The 19519-nt window shown below is 30.8% G+C and overlaps 3 protein-coding genes across 5 annotated transcripts; 1 reads left to right on the top strand and 2 right to left on the bottom strand.

The window, feature by feature from the left end:
* The first annotated feature begins 7255 nt into the window (after nucleotides 1-7255).
* On the top strand, nucleotides 7256-11946 carry TH1 (negative elongation factor complex member TH1). Its single transcript, XM_073087869.1, has 12 exons — nucleotides 7256-7419; nucleotides 7544-7769; nucleotides 8062-8171; nucleotides 8571-8678; nucleotides 9137-9286; nucleotides 9535-9665; nucleotides 10070-10257; nucleotides 10505-10745; nucleotides 10869-11079; nucleotides 11227-11367; nucleotides 11454-11583; nucleotides 11850-11946. Exons 1-12 carry the CDS (start codon nucleotides 7351-7353, stop codon nucleotides 11879-11881), a joined length of 1737 nt encoding a protein of 578 aa, XP_072943970.1. The 5' UTR covers nucleotides 7256-7350; the 3' UTR covers nucleotides 11882-11946.
* LOC140753337 (nuclear speckle splicing regulatory protein 1) lies at nucleotides 11936-14548 on the bottom strand. Its single transcript, XM_073087881.1, has 5 exons — nucleotides 14388-14548; nucleotides 14083-14230; nucleotides 13732-13929; nucleotides 13264-13429; nucleotides 11936-12689 (listed from the first exon to the last, which is right to left on the bottom strand). Exons 1-5 carry the CDS (start codon nucleotides 14402-14404, stop codon nucleotides 12136-12138), a joined length of 1083 nt encoding a protein of 360 aa, XP_072943982.1. The 5' UTR covers nucleotides 14405-14548; the 3' UTR covers nucleotides 11936-12135.
* Nucleotides 14549-17179: 2631 nt separating this feature from the next.
* Nucleotides 17180-19403, bottom strand: LOC140753479 (FUN14 domain-containing protein 1A). 3 transcript variants are annotated; one of them, XM_073088119.1, is made up of 4 exons: nucleotides 19171-19403; nucleotides 18883-19078; nucleotides 18294-18401; nucleotides 17510-17649 (listed from the first exon to the last, which is right to left on the bottom strand). In XM_073088119.1, exons 1-3 carry the CDS (start codon nucleotides 19311-19313, stop codon nucleotides 18321-18323), a joined length of 420 nt encoding a protein of 139 aa, XP_072944220.1. In that variant the 5' UTR covers nucleotides 19314-19403; the 3' UTR covers nucleotides 17510-17649; nucleotides 18294-18320. The 3 variants fall into 3 exon arrangements, 2 of the variants coding, with proteins under 2 accessions (XP_072944213.1, XP_072944220.1); XR_012103575.1 differs by having other exon boundaries at nucleotides 17511-17649; nucleotides 18193-18401; XM_073088112.1 differs by lacking the exon at nucleotides 18294-18401 and having other exon boundaries at nucleotides 17180-17649.
* Between the last annotated feature and the right edge of the window lie 116 nt (nucleotides 19404-19519).

The raw sequence follows: 19519 nt of genomic DNA, 5'->3' as shown, positions 1-19519 counted from the left end.
TTCATCAATTCGAAAACCTTTCGTTACAGGATTATTTCTGCACCTACAACTTTTCCTAAATAAAAGTTAAAGCGATTGCCCCTTTGCATTGCACGTACCTATAGTCATGTCAAAATGAACGCTTTCACTTGCGGGACCAATGAGAATATTCGACACGTAATATTGTAACAATTTTTTAAAGTGTTTAATAAAATGTAAACAGATTATTACTACTTATTCAACTCCATTAAATTAACAAATGGGGCATACAATAATAGTTTACATTTTGCTAAATACACGAGTTAGGACGCAGAGTTTGCAGACTGTGGTACCTACCAACTTGCAAAATAACAATAAATAAAGCAACAATTTTATAATTCCCTATTCCTTGAGGATGATTTTTATTGTACGGTAATCGGATCTCGAAATAAACTATTTAAAAGATTGTATTTTCATAGTAGAACGCACGGGAATTTAGTAAATTAGAACATACCAATAATACGTCATAGTAATTAATTATTATAGCATACGGGTGGTAATTGAAATGACCAAATGTTTGAAACCTGTGTAACAATTTGTAATAACTACTTTTAATGAATTCATTGTTAGGTACTCATAAAATAATGTCAAGCAATAATTTTAATTGATTTGATTGCCAATTAAGTACGTGTGCTTTTTTTACAAGCAATGTAATATACCTATCACAAATAAAATTTTATATTTAAGTGGCGTTAAATTAAATTTGCGTACTATTGTATTAAGGTTAACTCGTGTCACGTCTAGTGTGTAAGATTGCTGGTAATACATATTGCATTTGTACCTATTGTCACACAACATTACAACTAATATTAGGAGGCTACTACTATTAAAATAATGATTATAAATTTAGATTTCTGTTCCGGTTCAGGGACCTGGTTATATGCAGTACATGCACCTATTTAAGATCATCTAACAGGTAAAGGTATATGGACTTCTAATTAGACCTATAAATTTAAAAAGTGATCTTGGTATGTTAAAACAATCTGAAACTTAATATAATTCCGACCCAGTTATTTTTATAGTTTCATGCCTATAACTTTGTAATAAACGTAACCATCCATGTAAGTAATAAAACGATGAGGCAGGGAATCGAAGTCTACGAGCGTAGCGCTATACCACAGTATAAGGCTCTATATATTTGTACTGTGGCTATACCTACATTCAACATATTTCTTACTGTCATTTTCTCGCTATAAGCGATATTTTCAACACTCTCTGTATTAAATGGATTAACATATAGGTATGTGCCGTCTATGTATTTATGAACATGTTTATTATTGACTTATTTCCTTTGTATAAAACATATACCAACCTATATATGTCGAAGAACTTACTTTCTGAATGTTAAATTATGTCAATATTTTGTTACTTTGGATGACGCGAGTTATTACCTATGTTAAAAATATTTTGCACGGCACTTGATAGCAATAGCGACCAGAAGTGTGAAATAGTACATTACGATACGCGTGGCCAAAGTAGCCTATTTTTGCACGGCGTGAAGTTAGCGGCCGAGCGCAGCGAGGGTGCTAAACGCCGTGCAGATAATAGGCTACTTTTGTCACAAGTATCGCATACTATTTTATAGCTCGTGTGACATAAACCCGCTTATACTTGTGAACAAATATAAAAAGTTATGATAATTATTTTGAAACTTATAAATGATTGAAACTATAAATTATGGACTAAAAAAGCAATAAAAATGTGACACAACGAAAACCATTGAAATTTAGAAAATTTTGTAATTATTCTGCACTTGTGATAAAGACAAATCTAACACCATACATACGTCGAAATCTATCAAGCCATTTAGGCTACATACAGGCGTATTAAAGAAACATATGATAAGCAATCACATAATGTACTAATACATAACTAATACTAGTGATACAGTAGAAAATCGATTATCCGGACCTTAGTTATAAATATTCGCGATTGTTCGGATTGTGAAACGTGAACAAGTAACTTTGTAATAACCCTTACAGATCAGCCACATTTTGTGTGACTTGTGCATTTAAATTCCGGAAAGTCGCCAAATCGCAACAAAATAGTTACTATAAAAAACAAAAACCCGATTGCTAAAAATATAACCTATGTTATCGCCACAATTTAGACGAATTCAGCGACACATCATGTATCAAAATTAATGAAGTCGTTTGAGTTTGCCAAAGAATGAAAAATACATACGTAACAAACATATAGTCGAAAAACATCACCTTCCTAAATCGGTTTAAATAGCTTTTCTTCATACACTCAATTATCCAAATTTTCGATAATCCCAATGCCACAAATACGACAACAAATAGGTCGCTTAGTCGAGATTCTACTGGAGTAGTATTATGGCTAATTTTTATAACGATTCCTAATTTAAATATCTCCTACGATGGTGTGTAGCGAAAATAAAACAAACACAGTCAAAACAAACAATAAAATTCGATAAAGCCCAATAGTTAGTCTTATAGTGATGCTATTGCTTAGTATGTACACAATGGCAAAAACATTTATAAATACGTCCATAATAAAATATTAAAATAATTATAGCTTTAAACAAAATACTCATTACTCACTTTTAATTTTTAAATGGCATTTAAAAGTATGAAACGTTCATAGCTATGTTTATTTTTTTCAACTGTGAGGGTAGTGTATTAATATTCGTACGGTGTAAAAATCGGCTACTTTGGACACAGAAATGCGTGGCTAAAATGCGGGTTTAGGTCACAGAGTGCTATAAAAAATAATCAAAGTCAACTTACATTATCTCTCCTTGCCTCCTTGCATTAGTTGTAACTAGAATCATAATAATTCAGCCCGTATAAACATATGTCTTTGAATTTCTAAGTGAGACCCCGTCCGGAAAGGGCGTATTTGCCGTGAATCATTTCGTGCGAAGTCATACAGACTTTGGCGACGGTGCTGATACATCCATGTCAATATGCATCGCGTAATTTAAAAAAAACGCGCATATTGGGCGTGTGTAGAGTGGAGATACTAAAGACGCCGTGTCGTTTAGTTCGAGTTTCTAGGGATATAGAACGCCAAAATTTTGTCGCGGAATTATTTATGAACTGTTTCTCGACGTAATTCGTTCTTTCTGGACAAGGCCTCAGTAATTAACAAATAGCACACAATTTAGATAGTACCTATTATATTTATTGCGATGCAGTTTTATCAGTGTGATTGGGTGCATCTTCTGTAAAAGTCGTAATCTGGAACCAATTTTAAAATTTTTGAACCCATTTCTTTAAAATATGTGAAGCAGGGTAAACATATGCCTGACATTGGAAGTAATAAATTAATGTAAGGCTCTTAAATGTTATAAGTAGGTACTTATAAAAATAATTATCGCAACCAGCTAATAAGGTTTGAAACGTTCAACACAACATAAAAAACTGGTAAACCTACTGTCTTTCAGAAAAAAAGTTACTCGTGGAACTCACTTTTCCTTAGTAACTATTTTGTCTAATTATAACATTGTAAGCATTATTGTAGTTAAACATTCCTCCTTCATTACTTATATATGGCATATTTTGTTACATACCAAAACAAGTAACATACAGAATTGTTTTCAGTAACATTCAACAATAAATAACTCTAATCAAATGGAATTGCAAAATTTTCCTATTAACTATATTATGTACCATACGTACCTACTATCTAATCAAACTTTTAACTACGCTTACGCTCATTTTAGAGCGTATCTACATAATCTTTGGAATCACATTTTAAAAACATTTTAGTATCGAAATTATTGTTTGTATACAAAAGAATTACGAGGAGTTTCTAAAATGAATTATCACATAGAAAATAAAACGCTAAATACCTATTCTTCACTTTTATATACCTATCTTTCTATAGTATTTTGAATTAAAAGGGTTCGCATACTGCGCAGTCCATTATACTAAAATAAAGTAATGTATCCGTAAAGTATTTTATATTTTTTAATTATTAAAAAAATCATACATTTTAATGCTTACTGTTCAAATGTCTTGAGTTACATGACACAAAAATATCTAATGAATCCGATAGCATAGTAGACAATTTTAGTCCAATAATAGGTTAGTATCTACTTAGTTTTCCTCTGTCTTTCTGAACAAGAGTCGTCCGCAACATGTCACGTATATCTTTCATATGAAATAAGATAGACGCTAAGCATATGTTTGACCCGATAATGTATGTAGATATAGACAATTATTAGTATTCTTAGGTTTTCTAACCACCTTCACAAGGGGAACAATTTCTTAAATTGTGGGACAATGATTTATTTTCATGACACCTATATATACAATATAGACATAAATTTGAAGTACCTAAAAAACTAAATTTCATTGGTCGTTTAGGGTAGGTAATTAGATTTTTTAGCAAAATTATACATAGATGCGCGACATTGACTAAAGGCATCGTTAGTATTAACTATACTGATTGGTGTAACTGGACTGCCCAAAATTTCCAGTAAAATGATACCTTCTGTATACCCAAAATTCTAAAATGATCATAAAATCGACATGTGACTATTTTAAGATTTTATATAAAAAGCAGCACAATTATGCCTATCGTAGTAAAAATGTCTGCACAAAATACTAGATATTTAAATATTTTTTATTATTTATTTATTATATGGAATTTTAAAAATCATACCTACCTGCTCCCACTTTTTAAATAACTGTTTTATTCACTTTGTCGTAAGTTCTTAAGTTATTTTTTTTATCTGTTTCATAGAATTTTATCATTATAGTTTAGGATTTGAACCATAAGGCATAATGTAATAGGTACTTACCCCGGCACTAAATGGCCAGTTCTTAACTACATATGTTAATGACAAAATTTTGTCTGAAAACTCGCCATATATTTTTTCGATTAACATAATTTAAAATGTTTATTTGCTACGAACGAGGATGATTGTACATTTGCTCCTTGAGATCCTTAGAAAAGTAATTATAGTAAACCGTCCTAATGCGATATAATTTCCCTAGAGCTTCATTATTGCTTATAACTTGCAATCTGTAACTACGAGAGGCACCTAATAATTAAATCTATTGATCCAAATCTCACATACCAGCACTGAAAAGCATAGGTAAGAGTAATAAAATAGCGCAGAATGACATTTATTTGTATACGGATGATAACGAAGGATACAAAATTGCTAAAAATGAATTTTACATTTTTAATGTTACTTAATAACGTTTAGATAATAATTTACGTTCAAATACTTACAAAAATTTAAAGCTGATCTTCTATCTCAAAAATTAACAAAATCACTACGACTAAAGTTATTAAAGGCATGTATTAACTGTTTACCTAAATGATATGATGATAAATGGTATGATGATTGTGACTTGAGTGTTAAATTTTAGTTTCCTTTCAATAATTATTGTCCTCTCAAGTTAGGGTGTTTAACTAACTTAAAGTCTCAACGGTCTATACTTTTAAGTACCTACATAAGTATAATGTTTTCTTTCTTTTGTTCAGAAACAAAATGGTGACAATGTATTTCCAGTAAGAAAATGTATGGAAAAATATGCTGGTATTTTAATCGTCAAGAATTATAATGTAAGCAAAACATACTTACCTACGTTTACATTATCATTGCTTGACGCAGTGTTATAAAGATGACAAATAAAACTAAGTAAGACTTAGCTGTTATTTAAAAAGCAATCGATACGTACTTTATAATTTGTTATAAAATTATTTATGATATTTTTATTATTGTTGAGTATGTTAAGAGCATTTTATTATTTGACCTTCTAAATTGTTACATATTCTAGTATCCTGGAATAAACTGGTTGATAGTCAACTCTACAACTTCGTTTTCATTTTAGTAAAGTTTGCATAACCCCCTCATTAAATCCTTACTAATATTCCTTATTACTAATATTACTAATAAATCCGAAAGTAACTCTGTCTGTCTGTCTGTCTCTTCTTCACGCCCAAACCACTGAACCGATTGTAATGAAAATTTGTACAAAAACCGTCTGAGACCCGAAAAAGGGCATAGGATAGTTTTATCCCGGAAATCCCACGGGAACTAGGAGTGGCGATTTAAGATCAATTAATCGGAGAATTGATCTTTTGAACCCAAAACATCGATTATTTTATTCGATGTTAGTAAAGATTGAATCGTAAACTATGCATTTGATCAAGTGATGATCTTTAGCAAAGTTGAAGGTACGAATTTTCAGTTTTATGTATGTTAGTATGTTATATTATTTTCTTTTAAACGCGGGCGAAGCCGCGGGCAAAAACTAGTATAAAATAAAATCAATGGTCAATAGTGCATGGATAAATGTAATTAAGGTATGTGTGCCATACCACATCAGTCAAACCAGAACACAGCAGCATTTAAAGTTGTTGTTACAAAGCAGAAAACCATCATCATGTCCTGAACTTCACACCTTCAATCATCATAGAGACCAATCCAATACAGAGAATTATTGTAGGTTTATGGCTAACACGGCTATCGGTTAATTGATGCCTTTGCGGCTTCGCCATCAGACCCTAATTATTATTGACCGATCCGTAATGCACAGTGCACACATAGCCTCACGGATCGCCTATATCTGTACTACGATTATATCTAGTCTTGGCTTAATCGATCTACATAAGGCAGGACGGACAGTTTCCTAAGTGATATTTTAAGGTTCTTTACTAATCTATGACTCTTAGCATTAAACCTTCTAACAAAATTTAGCGTCTAAATCGTACCTCCCTGCTTCAATCTATGTTGGAACGTCGTTTATTTTTATTTTGTTGTTTTGAAATATGCCCCCATAGAACATTAGAGGCCCGGCCAAACAGCACGCGTATTTTAGCGCCGTGCTGAGCGCTAGCGCTAGAAAATCCCGACGCCGCGCTCTAGCGCCGAGTTGTGTTCAAAAAAAGGCCTTAAATGTACGGAGGGCCATACCCTGCCTTACTCTCTGCCATGCTCCTTCAATCTTCAATCCTTCTCCTTCAATCCTTCAATCTACCTGAAACGTGAGGGTAGCCCTGTCAGAATGTTACGAACTAAAACGCAAATTTATGTTTTACTTTAGTAAAACATAAATATGCTTATTCTCAAAATAATATTCAACATAATATATCGTCCGGTATGGTCACGTAACTCATGTATGATAATATTACATTAGATGGCTGTCTTTCAATAAAGTTGGGCTTATAAGCATGAATCCAAAACGAACGCAGTATAAAAAATAACAATTGTCAATGTCAACTGTTGACATTGACATTTATAACTATGTTGGATGCTTGTGGCTTGTATTGTATTGACTGTATTGAGGCTACATTTCTTATTAATACTGTTGATTGTAAATATAATTAATTTCTGATAAATTGTAAATAATGCCAACACACCCTACACAATACGAAGAAGATCGAAATTGGGAAGGGACGAATCACAGTCAATATGAAGTAAGTAGTTTATAACCCGTACATTTGTGAGTTCATGAATCAGAAAGCACTTGTTTACTTATACGTTTTCTTTTAAATGGACCTTAATAATAATTGTAAAACTTGTGTTCTTTGGTCATTGTAGGAAGAAGCAGCTGAAGATGTCATTGATAACCCTGAGGAAGTACTCCAGGAGTGCCTCGAAAAGTTTAAAACTCCAGATTACATTATGGAACCTGGAATATTCGGACAACTCAAAAGATACTTCCAAGCCGGTGGAAACCCAGAACAAGTTATTGAACAACTGTCTATAAATTACAATGCTGTAGCTCAGATGGCAAATTTGCTGGCTGAGTGGCTAATTCTTGGAGGTAAGAGATAATTATAACATAAATGATGTATATCTTTGATTTATTTAATGGAAAAAATCACAGCTCTTTCTTTCACATTTCTTTTTCTCACATTTTTAAGCTAGAAAATAGCTTAACATTCTTCTGATAACTAATACATGTAGTTATGGTAGTATGAGTGCTACTACAACTTTGTCATTTTGTGCCATCATCAACAAAATGAGCCATGTTAACAAAATGTCTTCCTCTAAAATAAACACATGTGGCATCAAATATTACTAGTAGGTACATAATATAATGTTTTATTTATTAGGAGTAAAGGTAACAGAAGTACAGGCTATGGTTGAAAATCACTTGAAAGATATGATACTGAAAACATTTGACCCCAAAAAAGCTGATACAATATTCACTGAAGAAGGTGAGGTAAGTTCTATTATATCATATTTTGTATTTTAAAAAAATCCTTAACTTATGTGTCCTTATGGTTGAATTGCACCAATAACAATAATTGTATTCACCAACAACAAAAAGTTTAAATAATCAATATTAGGAATAAAGTATGCCAGGGCTATAAACTTAATATCGATTTAATTTTATCATTAACCACAATTCACTTAATTTCTAAGATATGTAAAAAAACTACAACATATTCTAATTACAAAAACTAATAATTTTTAACAATTTTTAATTATTAAATTAATATTTTTTTTTAACAGGAAGTGCCTATTTTGTCCTATATTTTTTAAGTTCTATAGATATTTTTTTACTTATATTTATTCATAACATTTAAAGTTTCTGAAAATGTTTATGTTTATCTTTTAGACACCTGCTTGGCTTACTGAGATGATTGAACATCCCACTTGGAGGTCCCTGATATACAGATTAGCTGAAGAATATCCGGATTGTTTAATGTTAAATTTCACTATAAAGGTAGTTACTTTTATTTAATACACTTCATGATTTTATTAAACACTAATACAAAATACTGTACGAGTATACAATAAGTTCCATAAATGTATATCGAGTATATCATCACAGTCGTAGAACAAAATCGGATTTAACAAATAACAAACTTTACAGGGCAGCCATTTCAAGTTATTCACAAACATCATTTAATATGAGCGCTTTTCAAATCCGTCGTTATACCGACTGATTAATTTGAAAACCAAAATACATATAATTTTTTCTGTAATGCAGTAAAAATATTAAGACAATATGTTATCCAAATATGATAAAAAGTGAAATTCGCATTTTTGTCAAATCCATCTTTGTTCTACGACTATGACGATATGTTCAGTGACAATATTTTAATTATATAATTTAAAAATGTTTTTACTTATTATTTGCTGAAATGAAAATGAAACCATTTTATTATTTTTTTATTCTAGTTGATATCTGATGCCGGTTTCCAAGGGGAGATTACCAGTATATCAACTGCAGCACAGCAGATAGAAGTTTTTTCGAGAGTTCTTAAGTCTGCAATTGTTGGATTTTTGCAAAGCTCAGACGATTGGCAAAATAGTGTTACAGAATGTGCCGTAAGTCATATTATATTGAAATGCTGCTAATACCATTCACTTTGTTATAAATTTGAAATTATTCTAAAACTCGATGATTGTATGTAATTACTATGTGTTAAAAGGTCTTTTGGAATAAATAAAATTATGCTCACTTGGGTGGCATCAAGTCTTCAAACACTCGCATTATTACAGAAATATTATTTAAATTATTCAGATTTTGTTAATTCCTATTACATTTATACAATTTGTATAATTTACACTTATAGAAAATGGTTTGCCATGGTGCTCATACTTATGTTTATAGTCAAGTGATTGTGCATATACTTGCTCAAGAGCCTAGAGGAGGAGCAATAATGAAAAGACTGAGTCAAGAGATTACACGGTGCGCACAACAAAGGTATGTTTAAATTTTTATTACAATGACAAAATGACAATAAGACACAGTTGTAAGTTGTATGTTTTTAATTCTTAAATGGTATATAAGCTTTATTGCTTAGTAAAAAATATCGACTTCACTAATCTTTTACTTCAACCCATCTAATAATAGAGAATGAGGATACATTTTCGATGCCTTTTTCTATAACCTATGTCGGCGTAACAGAAAAACATGGTGTAGATATATGACTGAAAATGAATAAATAACTTAGTTATTAAAAGTCCTATTACTTACAATATTAAAAAATAATGAATGTGTTAAGTATCATTTGTAATTTTATTTTTCATAAGGTTTTTTTTATACTATAAAAAGTACATTTAATGAAGTTGGTTAAAAATTAACAAAAGGAAATATTTTTGTTTTAGTGGCCATGATGTAACTCCTATAACCCTAGCGTTAACGCCTGGCGAATCGTGGCGAAGTGCCCGCACGGCACTAGCGGCCATGCTGTCTCGAGGTGCCTTAAACCCCGCAGATATTTCAGTGCTATTCCGTGCCTACACTCAAGCAGAGCCACCACCAGTTCATTTAATAAGAATACCACAATTCCTTGGTAGGTACAAGCGTGAAAATTCTGTCAATTGTGGGTTCTGACTAACCTACTAAGTGTTCCATATTACATTGAAACATACTTGTTATATTAATTTTTAAAAAATGACTTTGTGTCATTCATTTATATTCAGATCTTTAGCATAGGGTTGATTGACAGATGACTGGTATTTATTATAATTAATGTAAGTTTCCACTGCTTCATGTTTGTTTTACCTTTTACAAGACAAAATTTTATGTTGTCATTTCAGAACTTCTTGTGGATTCATTATTCAAACTGGGCAGTAAGTTAAATCCCGAACATAAATCGAAGTACATGTATCTCTTAGCATATGCTGCTAGTGTTTGTGAAGGCGTCTCTACCAATAGGCCAGTTAAAGATGAACTAAAGGCGACAGTACAAGCCATAGAGAAGATTCATGCTGTTTGTAGTAGTTCAGCTAGTTCAAGTGAACTAATTGCTGAGTTGCCTTCTTTATACCACTGTATTAGGTAAATGATATTTGTTTAACCAATATCATAATATTTTTTTTATATTAAGAATAGTATGTGTTTATTTTTCAGTTAAATAATCGTGTTTAAGAATAGTTTCATGAAATACATTCTCATTTTCAGGTTTCCAGTAGTTGGGATGGGCATACTGGTGTGGGTGGAATGTGTTGTAACTGAACCATCATACTTTAAATTGTGCACAGAACACTGCCCAGTGCATCTAGCCTTGCTTGATGAAGTTGCTTCATGCCACCAACTGTTACATCATAGATTATTGAGACTGCTTGTACAGTTATTTGAATCTCCTCAAGACGAGTTGGAAATCTTAGTACAGGTGTTGTTGAAAATAAATCAGTTTTTGGCAGACCAATATGGGCTTTTGCTATGATATCAATATAAAACCGTTAAATGAACATTGATATTGTATATCTAGAAAGAAACATTAGCATATCAATAAACTATTTTGATGTAACTTTTTCAGTTGGAGTTGAAGAAAATGCTTTTGGACCGCATGGTTAATTTGCTCAGCCGTGGTTGTGTTGTGCCTGTACTACGCTACATCAAACAATGTTGGCAACGTGGCGACACCGACATTTCTTTAATTAGATATTTTATTACAGAGGTACTTATACACTTTCATTGTTAATATTAAATCACTTTCCTTATTAATTATCCGAATTTCAAGCATTTTTCAATATTCCATTACAGGTATTAGATGCTATAGCACCTCCATACACACCAGAATTTGTTCAATTGGTGTTGCCAATGGTTGAGAATGAAGAAATCACTGGTACAATGAGAGCGGAAGGTGAAAATGATCCTGTTTCAGAATTTATAGGTAATTTTGAAACCTATTACTATCCTTTATAAAGTGTCAAGGTTAAATTCAAAATGTTAAAATATAAATTAATAAATGGGGGCACAGCAGTGAACCTGCCAAGTCGAGCATTTAAACTTTTCAAACAGGAACACTAAGTGATGACACTACACATAATATGGAGACAATATACACAATTATTATATAATATGTTTTATATCTTATTAAAAACAACCTTAAAATGTTTATGTTCTTAAAATGTTTACATACTTTATCATTTGTTTCAGTTCACTGTAAGGCACACTATGGAGTGGTTTAAATATGTGAAGAATGTCTATAAGTTAATTGTTTATTAAATTGATAATAAAACACATTTTAATAAAATTCCAATGTCTATTTATTTTGTTTCTTGTTGTGAATCGATATCAAAGTCTCACGTTTTTAATTAAAATATAACTTATTAACTTCACTACATTTTCTTGAAATAAATACCTTCTGAAAGGACTTTTATTGTTGATTTACTATTCAAATGATTACCTATTTAATGAAAATGAAGCATATCTAAAATATGAATCAACTGCCTCTAGCAGCTTTTCTCTCATAGTATCTTTTTAAAGCCTGGTCGAATACTTCTCCCACTGTTCTCTTTTTCCATATGTCAATTTTCACTTTTGTTTCAATTACAACATTTTCTGTTACGGGTTCTATGTCAGGGATTGTATCCTTTTCAGTTTTTGAAGTTGGAGACTTAACATCCGTTTTTTGAACATCGGGTTTTTTAATATCTTTATCCTCCTCATCACTTGATTCGTCAATTGAAAAATCGGAATCAGCATCAATGTTAGGATCAAGTGCTTTTGATTTCTTTGCTATTCTTATATCTTCTAAATTGCAACGATTGATTTCTTCGTCTGAATCTTCTATTTCACCATCAGACAGCTTTTTGTTACTGTCATGTGATATTTTTCTCTTCCTATAGTTTCTGTTTTTGGAAGATTTAAGGTTATCTGAAATATCTTTTTTAGAACCCTTTTCACTAGTACCCTCACTTTGCTCTTTTTTATCATCTGTCTTATTGGCATCATCCGATCCTAATTTTTGCTCATATAAATGTCTATAGAAGCCTCCTAGAAAATAAAAGTGAATGTTCTTGTTAACTTGTTAAAATTACATTACTGCCTGCATAAATAAATTTGAAATAAATCACAATATAATGGTTTTAAAATTATTATTTCTCAAAATCATCATGACAACTAAATTGATTGTAATAATTGATATTGATGTATTGAACAAATAGGAACTCCCAAAATGTAACTATTGTAATGAGTAACTCTTTGTTACAAGTAAGAGACATAATTTAAATAAGACTTTTATAATTATTATATTACAAATACAGGCAGTGATAGTGGTTAAGAAACTCCACTTCTCGATTGAGGGGCCCGAGGTTCAAATCCCAGGCACACACCGCTGATTTTTCAAAGTTATGTGCATATTAGAAATTAATTATCACTTGCTAAACAGTGAAGAAAAACATCGTGACGAAACCTGCATACCTGAGAGATTTATAAAAAAAAGAAATCAAAGGTATGTGAAGTCTACCAATACGCACTTGGCCAGCGCGGTGGACTATGGCCTAATATTTCTCATTATGAGAGGAGACAGTGGACAGTGATAGGTTGATGATGATATTACAAATCATACCTAGATCTTTCTGTCGCGTAACATCCCCAATGCTCTCCAGATACTCTTCATATTTTTCCCTCTCTTCTTCTTTTTTCAATTCTTCCAATTTCTTTTTATATGCTGAAGTGACAAATATTTCCTTGTCTGCAAATTCATCACCTTCTTTTTCCCTTTCCTTTTGTATCTGAAATCATATTTTATAATAAAATGGAAGTAATGAATTATTACAACATAACAATGTAAGAGCTAAGGATAAACATTATATCATTTGAAGGTATCAGATATTGAGGTTCATTTATATCTAGAGACATTGAGCATATCAGACAAAAACTGTGGTGTGGTAGCTAAGTGAGATCCATATCACATTTGAGAATTTAAAAAATAGGCCATTTTTAATCACTTCTCCAAAATAATAGTCACATGTGTGAGGTAGAACAGTATATCACTAAGATATTGGTGCTGTAAATATATAAAAGTTTATCCCACCTGTCTTTCAACACGGCGCTCATGCTCAATTTTTCTTTTATTTGCTGTTTTTATTAGATTTTCAATATACTTCGGTTTCTTCTCTTCTTTGCTTTTATCTTTTTTACTTTCTTTTTTAGAAGCTAGTGTATCATAAATTTCATCATATTGATAGACTGTTGAATCTTCCATAATAGCCTTTTCTTGAGTAATTTTTGCCTGTAATGCCAAACTTATCAGAATTAATAAGAGATCTGTAGCGCCATCTAAAGAAGTGTCTAAGCAAAAAGTAATTCCATAACCCAAATTTAGTATGCATCAGTCTCCTTTAGGTTTATTTCAATAAAATATGATATGAAAACTTTTATTTACCTGCCTATTGATGTTGTCACTGGGGCGCAAAAGTACTGGTCTTTTATTTGACTCATCCTCAGATTCAGAATCATCTCCAAATACATTATGGCTTGCTTTGAAGGTAGGTTTTGGAGCTTTGCCTCTATCGGGCAAGATGAGGCCGTATCTACAAGTGCCATATTAATTAAGAAGACAAGATTTTTTTGTAAAGTCGGAATGAAACTACTATTGTTATGATATTGACTAATTTTAATTTAATCTAATGAAGCAATTCATATTCGTTATGCAAATCTATGAAAAAATAAATTATTGTAAATACTTACTTCTTATTCTCAGACATCCTGAATTGTATACTTTTGGATCAAGAAAACCTATAAAAAAAACGATAGAAATCAAATATTAAACAACAACTGAATTTAACTTATTTTACGACAAGTGGCATCACACAATATACATGGCATGAGATTGACACTTTGACAATAGATAGATAGTAGATGTTTAGATGACATGACATTAAAAATGACATTTTTTTAATGGTGTTTTACGGCTTTGGCTTTTTGCCTTTCAGCCTAATTTTATTGTACTTTCATTATTATTTTATTTATCAATGTTTCCTTCATTTGGTATAAAATTTCTAATTGTATTTAAGTTTCATTTTTTTTTCCTTTTAACTTAAAAATGACACTACTAATCAAAGAGTATAGTTATAGGTTACTATACTCTTTGAGTATACTACTAACTGGTTCCACTTAACGCTTCCGCGAAAATGCGAAAAAATATATATTATAAACATTTTTTATATCTGAATACTTAAAAATAACCAACTGAAAAGGGGAAAATAAGTACTACAATATTGAACTTAATATCTTAAAATCAAATATAATCGCTTCTTACAGACGCTTCTTACTAAGACTTGGCAAGCGTGTAAACATACCATAATGTTTGTATTGAGTTGTAACATTGTTTGACAGTTTCTTTCATTTGATTGACAGCTGTCAACTAGTTTTAATTTCACAATTTTGACATTCTGAAACTGAAGCAAGTGAATACTTTGTAAAGTTCGAAAACGCGAAACTTAATTTATTTAAAAAAAAAACTGTTTATTGTTGTTCATACAAATAATTATATTATGAAGGAAAGCGATAATAAGTTACCAAAATCAGCCTTAGCATTATATGTAAAGCTTTATTGCAAAAAGAAAGGCTCTAATAGTAATAAAGTAAGTAGCAGTTTAATCAATTCCTACAAAGTGCAAACTTGTATTTATTTCTATTTTTATGAAGTATAAAATATTAATATATTATATATATATCAATTTAATAATATATACTTTTACAGCAAAATCTTCTTGTAGAAGCAACTAAATCCTGGGTTTCGTTAAGCAAGGATGACAAACAGTATTTCAGAAATGCATTCAAGGAACAAGAGTTAAAATTAAAGAAAAAATTCGCATTAAGCTTACAAAATGCGCAACCATATTTAAAAAAAAAGCATGATAATCTTAAGTGCAGGTAAATTACTTATAATATGGCTCGGCACCTGAAAATTCTAGTGGACTGAGAATTGTTTTAGTATCCTACTAATCAATATGAACAATGATGTCTAGTCGGGGTCTTTTTCCTGTTGTGGCAGTTACTGCCCATAATCCATCTGTGGGTAGGGCATGTGAATCCTATTGTTCCATTGATACTTTTCAAAAAGCAACATCAACACTTATGCAGGCTTAGACATTTGCGACAAAAGCTTTCACTTTATATCTGAAATATATTGATATAATATACATCTTTTATTTTCAGATTACCAAAAGTAAACGAAGATGTGGATACTGAAATAAAAGATGAAACACATGATGATTTTCATAGTAATGTTGAAGATCATTTAATTAATGAACAAACTTGTTACTCACCTGTTAATAATGAGATTCATGATAATGAGCAGTAAGTAATGTACAATAATAGTAATGAGTCATGTTATGAGATTGTCCTATAATAACTTCGATATTTATTAAACTAAACTGCTTTTTTAAATTAAGGTATTATTATGTACATTGAATTATTAATACTTTATAGTAAAAATATACTTTTTTCTATTATTTGCTTTTAAGAACCATAACAAGAATCTTCCCCTTGACTTTCATTTAATTTTTATATTAACCCATTGGTGTAATAGCGTAGTGGTTAAGAAACTCTGCCTCTTGACCGAGGCATCCGAGTTTCAAATCCCAGGGACGCACCTCTGATTTTTCTATGTTATGTGTGTATTAGAAATTAATTATCACTTGCCAAATGGTGAAGGACATGACTAAGAGATTTATGAAATAAAATAATTCAAACCTATGTAAAGTCTACCAATACGCACTTGACCAGCGCGGTGGACTATGACCTAATCCTTCTCATTCTGAGAGGAGACCCGTGCCCAGCAGTGGGACAGTAATGGGTTGTTGATGTGATGTGATATGTGTAATTTGGTAACTTCTACTTATAAAAAAATGAAATGTTAATAAATAATAATAAATATAATTATAATGAAAATGAATGAATAAATGATAATGAATTTCAGGTTGGAACATTGCAACACAATTAGTAATTTTGAAAGTGAACATAATGTGGAACAAAATGTTTTGTTGATTCCTGAGCCAACACCACCACTGAGGTTTGTGATTATTACAGAAACATATCTGTTCTATAATTTCTAATTACATATAAAATTATATAATGCATTTACATTACAGATCATCAATGGAATTATTTGATATTATTAAAAGCAATGAAGAATCTCTACAAAATTGTAACTGGACTAATTTATCAAAGTCAGAAAAGAGAAGATATCAAAGAGCTCTCCAAACTATTAAAAATGATTACATAAGGCAGTACACAGCATATTTAGAACATTTGACACCAGAGCAATTGTTTTACTATTACAAATCTAAATTTTGATAGTAATAAAGTTTATTAGATTGACTATTGATGGAAGTATGTACCTGCAATAAAATGTAATAATTAAATAAAAAATGAATAAATTATAAAGTAAAAACTTGTTTTATTATTAAAGAGAGCATTTTTATATGTCTTGTGTTATTATTTGAATGACAAGGATAAAAAATAAATTGTCTAACTGGGGGTTTTTAATATTTTATTAATGATTAAATATAATACTTTTACATACACAGCTACATTTTTATCTGATCTTGAGTCACAGGAAAATGTATTTATTTTTATATGTTCATAAAGTTACATATAAAGCAGTATTCAAGAGTTATTTATATTCATACATTGAATTTCCAACCATAATAGGAGATTGTAAGTGATAAAATACTGAATATTACTAAGAAACAATATTTCTAATAACTAAAACTAAGTGTTAAGTTTAGAATAAATTATTGGATAAGATATAACAGCAAAGTTATTTGCCGCAAATGAGGCCAACGGCCATTCCTGCCATGAAAGATGCCAAAAACACATGGGATTCAGTTGCACGGTACTGCTCATCACCAATGAAGTTATTGTACCAACGTTTAGCTTTGTATTCCTTCTTTTTTAATAAATCTTCAGCCTTATCCAGTTTGCGGTCAACAAATCGTTCTACCTGTAACAGCAAAATAGTAGCTTATAGTTTTGAATACAAGGTTGAATGTGATATTACAAAAAAAAAATAATGACAAATGTTTATACAAATACTTAGCACATTAACTTATCGAACAGTCTGATTACACTATATGCACAATGATCAATGATAGAATATCCATTAAGACAGTATAGTGACACATCTGTTAAAACCTGTAGTTAATTTTTGGTAGTAGGTGTAAGAATCTTTTTATAAACTTACAAAGGGTAATCAGCCATTGTAAGTTAAAACTAACCAATAGATTTCCCAATCGACAAATAAATACTGTTGCACATATGACTAAATAAAAAAAAATGGTAAACTAAAAATGAAAACGAATTTTACAAACAATATAAAGTGTGGTTATGATTCCTTAGGTCAAGAGAGTCAAGAGAATTTTGTTTTGAAATGCTTGACCAGTCATTTACACTGTAAGAATCCTTTAGTATCGCATGAAATTCTGTAATTTATGCCTATTATTATTTTACTTTATGATATTATGTATACATTTCATTTTATACATACATTTAATATAAGATTGAAGCTCCCAGAGAAGCCAGGAATAATGAAGATTCCCTTGTAGGTATGTACCTGTTTAATTATTTACTTTGTTTTTAGGAACTCACTTTAATAGAAGTAAAAATATTGAAAATTTATGATGATGCAATCCCAAAAAAGAATCCTCCTGTGAACCCTGCTGAATAATAGGAATTATCTTTCACAAATAAGAAAACCTGCAACAAAAATTTTGGTTTATTTTAAATCTAGTAATCTTCCATTATTCCCACGTGCTTATTTTTAAAAGACCGTTGGAAACACCCATGTAGTGAAAATGTCCTGGCCAAGCATTATAATATATGAGAGAATATCCTAAAAATAGCGGGATTTTGGAAAACAAGGTGTCTATTAAGAGTACAGGTATGTAAAGTAACTTAACATTTTGAAGAACCTATTTTGGGACAATTCATTTAAATTTACATTTTTTTTTTAATACATTAAAAATTAAAGCAAGGAATTATATTAAGCAGCAGTAAAAGTAGTTCAAACTGCATCCTCTATACAATAATAGAATTTTTAATTCCGGTGAAACTGAGTGAGTTTGAATGGAGTAACATGTTACAAGTTCTATGAAGAATATAACCAATATAAAGACTTTGCTATTAATGTAGTAAGAGCTAAACAATTTGAATAATTAAATTTTTTGGTTTGACTCACTTTTTCAAACCAGTCTGGCGATTTTCCTGTAGCTTCTTTTTCAATTTTATCTGTTATTTTGTCAACTTTCTTGTTGATTTTGTCCCAGTTGATATCAACGTAGCCTTTTTGACTTGCAATGTGCAATAATATGACGCCTCCGCCGATACCCACTGCAGCGATTTTGCCAATTTTCATTGTTATAAATCCTGTGATCCTATAAATAATATACCAATTGTAACAATAAGTTCTTAATCGTGATTTAAATATATGCACAAATAAACAAAGACAAGATGAGTAACCACATACCATCCTGACGCAGTTCCTAAAATTAGCTGTTTGGTTGCGGATGTTTTACCAATATCTGCTATCGCTTTCTCAATAAAATTTTTCGCATCATCGACAATTTTCTTTGCTTCTTCGGAAGCGTCATCTGATTTAGGTTTCGCCATTTCGACAATTTTACTGGAAATCACGGAAATGCAATCTTATTCGTACTATCGACCAATTTGACTATGAGAATATGACATCATGCAATGACAGTGACATAAAAGAATACTATAATTGACAAATCACGTTTAGAAAGATATCGTTTAACACACAAACTAACACAAATTAACATATAAGTTATATTTATAATAAACTTCCAAGCTACATC

The sequence above is a fragment of the Epargyreus clarus genome, unplaced genomic scaffold, assembly GCF_041222505.1.
Source record: "Epargyreus clarus isolate Ecla_fem2 unplaced genomic scaffold, WU_Ecla_fem_2.2 ptg000003l, whole genome shotgun sequence".
Taxonomy (NCBI): Eukaryota; Metazoa; Arthropoda; class Insecta; order Lepidoptera; family Hesperiidae; genus Epargyreus; species Epargyreus clarus.
Note: the sequence above shows the minus strand (reverse complement) of the source record. Positions and strands in the feature narration are given on the sequence as shown.

What these genes read in the sequence shown, in the direction of transcription:
- TH1 (XM_073087869.1), top strand. Translation starts at nt 7,351, where the DNA reads ATGCCAACACACCCTACACAATACGAAGAAGATCGAAATTGGGAAGGG. An exon ending in CGAATCACAGTCAATATGAA is followed by an intron (nt 7,420 to 7,543) that starts GTAAGTAGTTTA and finishes TGGTCATTGTAG; the next exon opens with GAAGAAGCAGCTGAAGATGT. An exon ending in TGTTAAATTTCACTATAAAG is followed by an intron (nt 8,679 to 9,136) that starts GTAGTTACTTTT and finishes TTTTTATTCTAG; the next exon opens with TTGATATCTGATGCCGGTTT.
- LOC140753337 (XM_073087881.1), bottom strand. An exon ending in GTGACAACATCAATAGGCAG is followed by an intron (nt 13,930 to 14,082) that starts GTAAATAAAAGT and finishes TTGGCATTACAG; the next exon opens with GCAAAAATTACTCAAGAAAA. An exon ending in AGCGCCGTGTTGAAAGACAG is followed by an intron (nt 13,430 to 13,731) that starts GTGGGATAAACT and finishes ATATGATTTCAG; the next exon opens with ATACAAAAGGAAAGGGAAAA.
- LOC140753479 (XM_073088112.1), bottom strand. Translation starts at nt 19,313, where the DNA reads ATGGCGAAACCTAAATCAGATGACGCTTCCGAAGAAGCAAAGAAAATT. An exon ending in TTAGGAACTGCGTCAGGATG is followed by an intron (nt 19,079 to 19,170) that starts GTATGTGGTTAC and finishes TATTATTTATAG; the next exon opens with GATCACAGGATTTATAACAA. An exon ending in CGCCAGACTGGTTTGAAAAA is followed by an intron (nt 17,650 to 18,882) that starts GTGAGTCAAACC and finishes TTGCTGTTACAG; the next exon opens with GTAGAACGATTTGTTGACCG.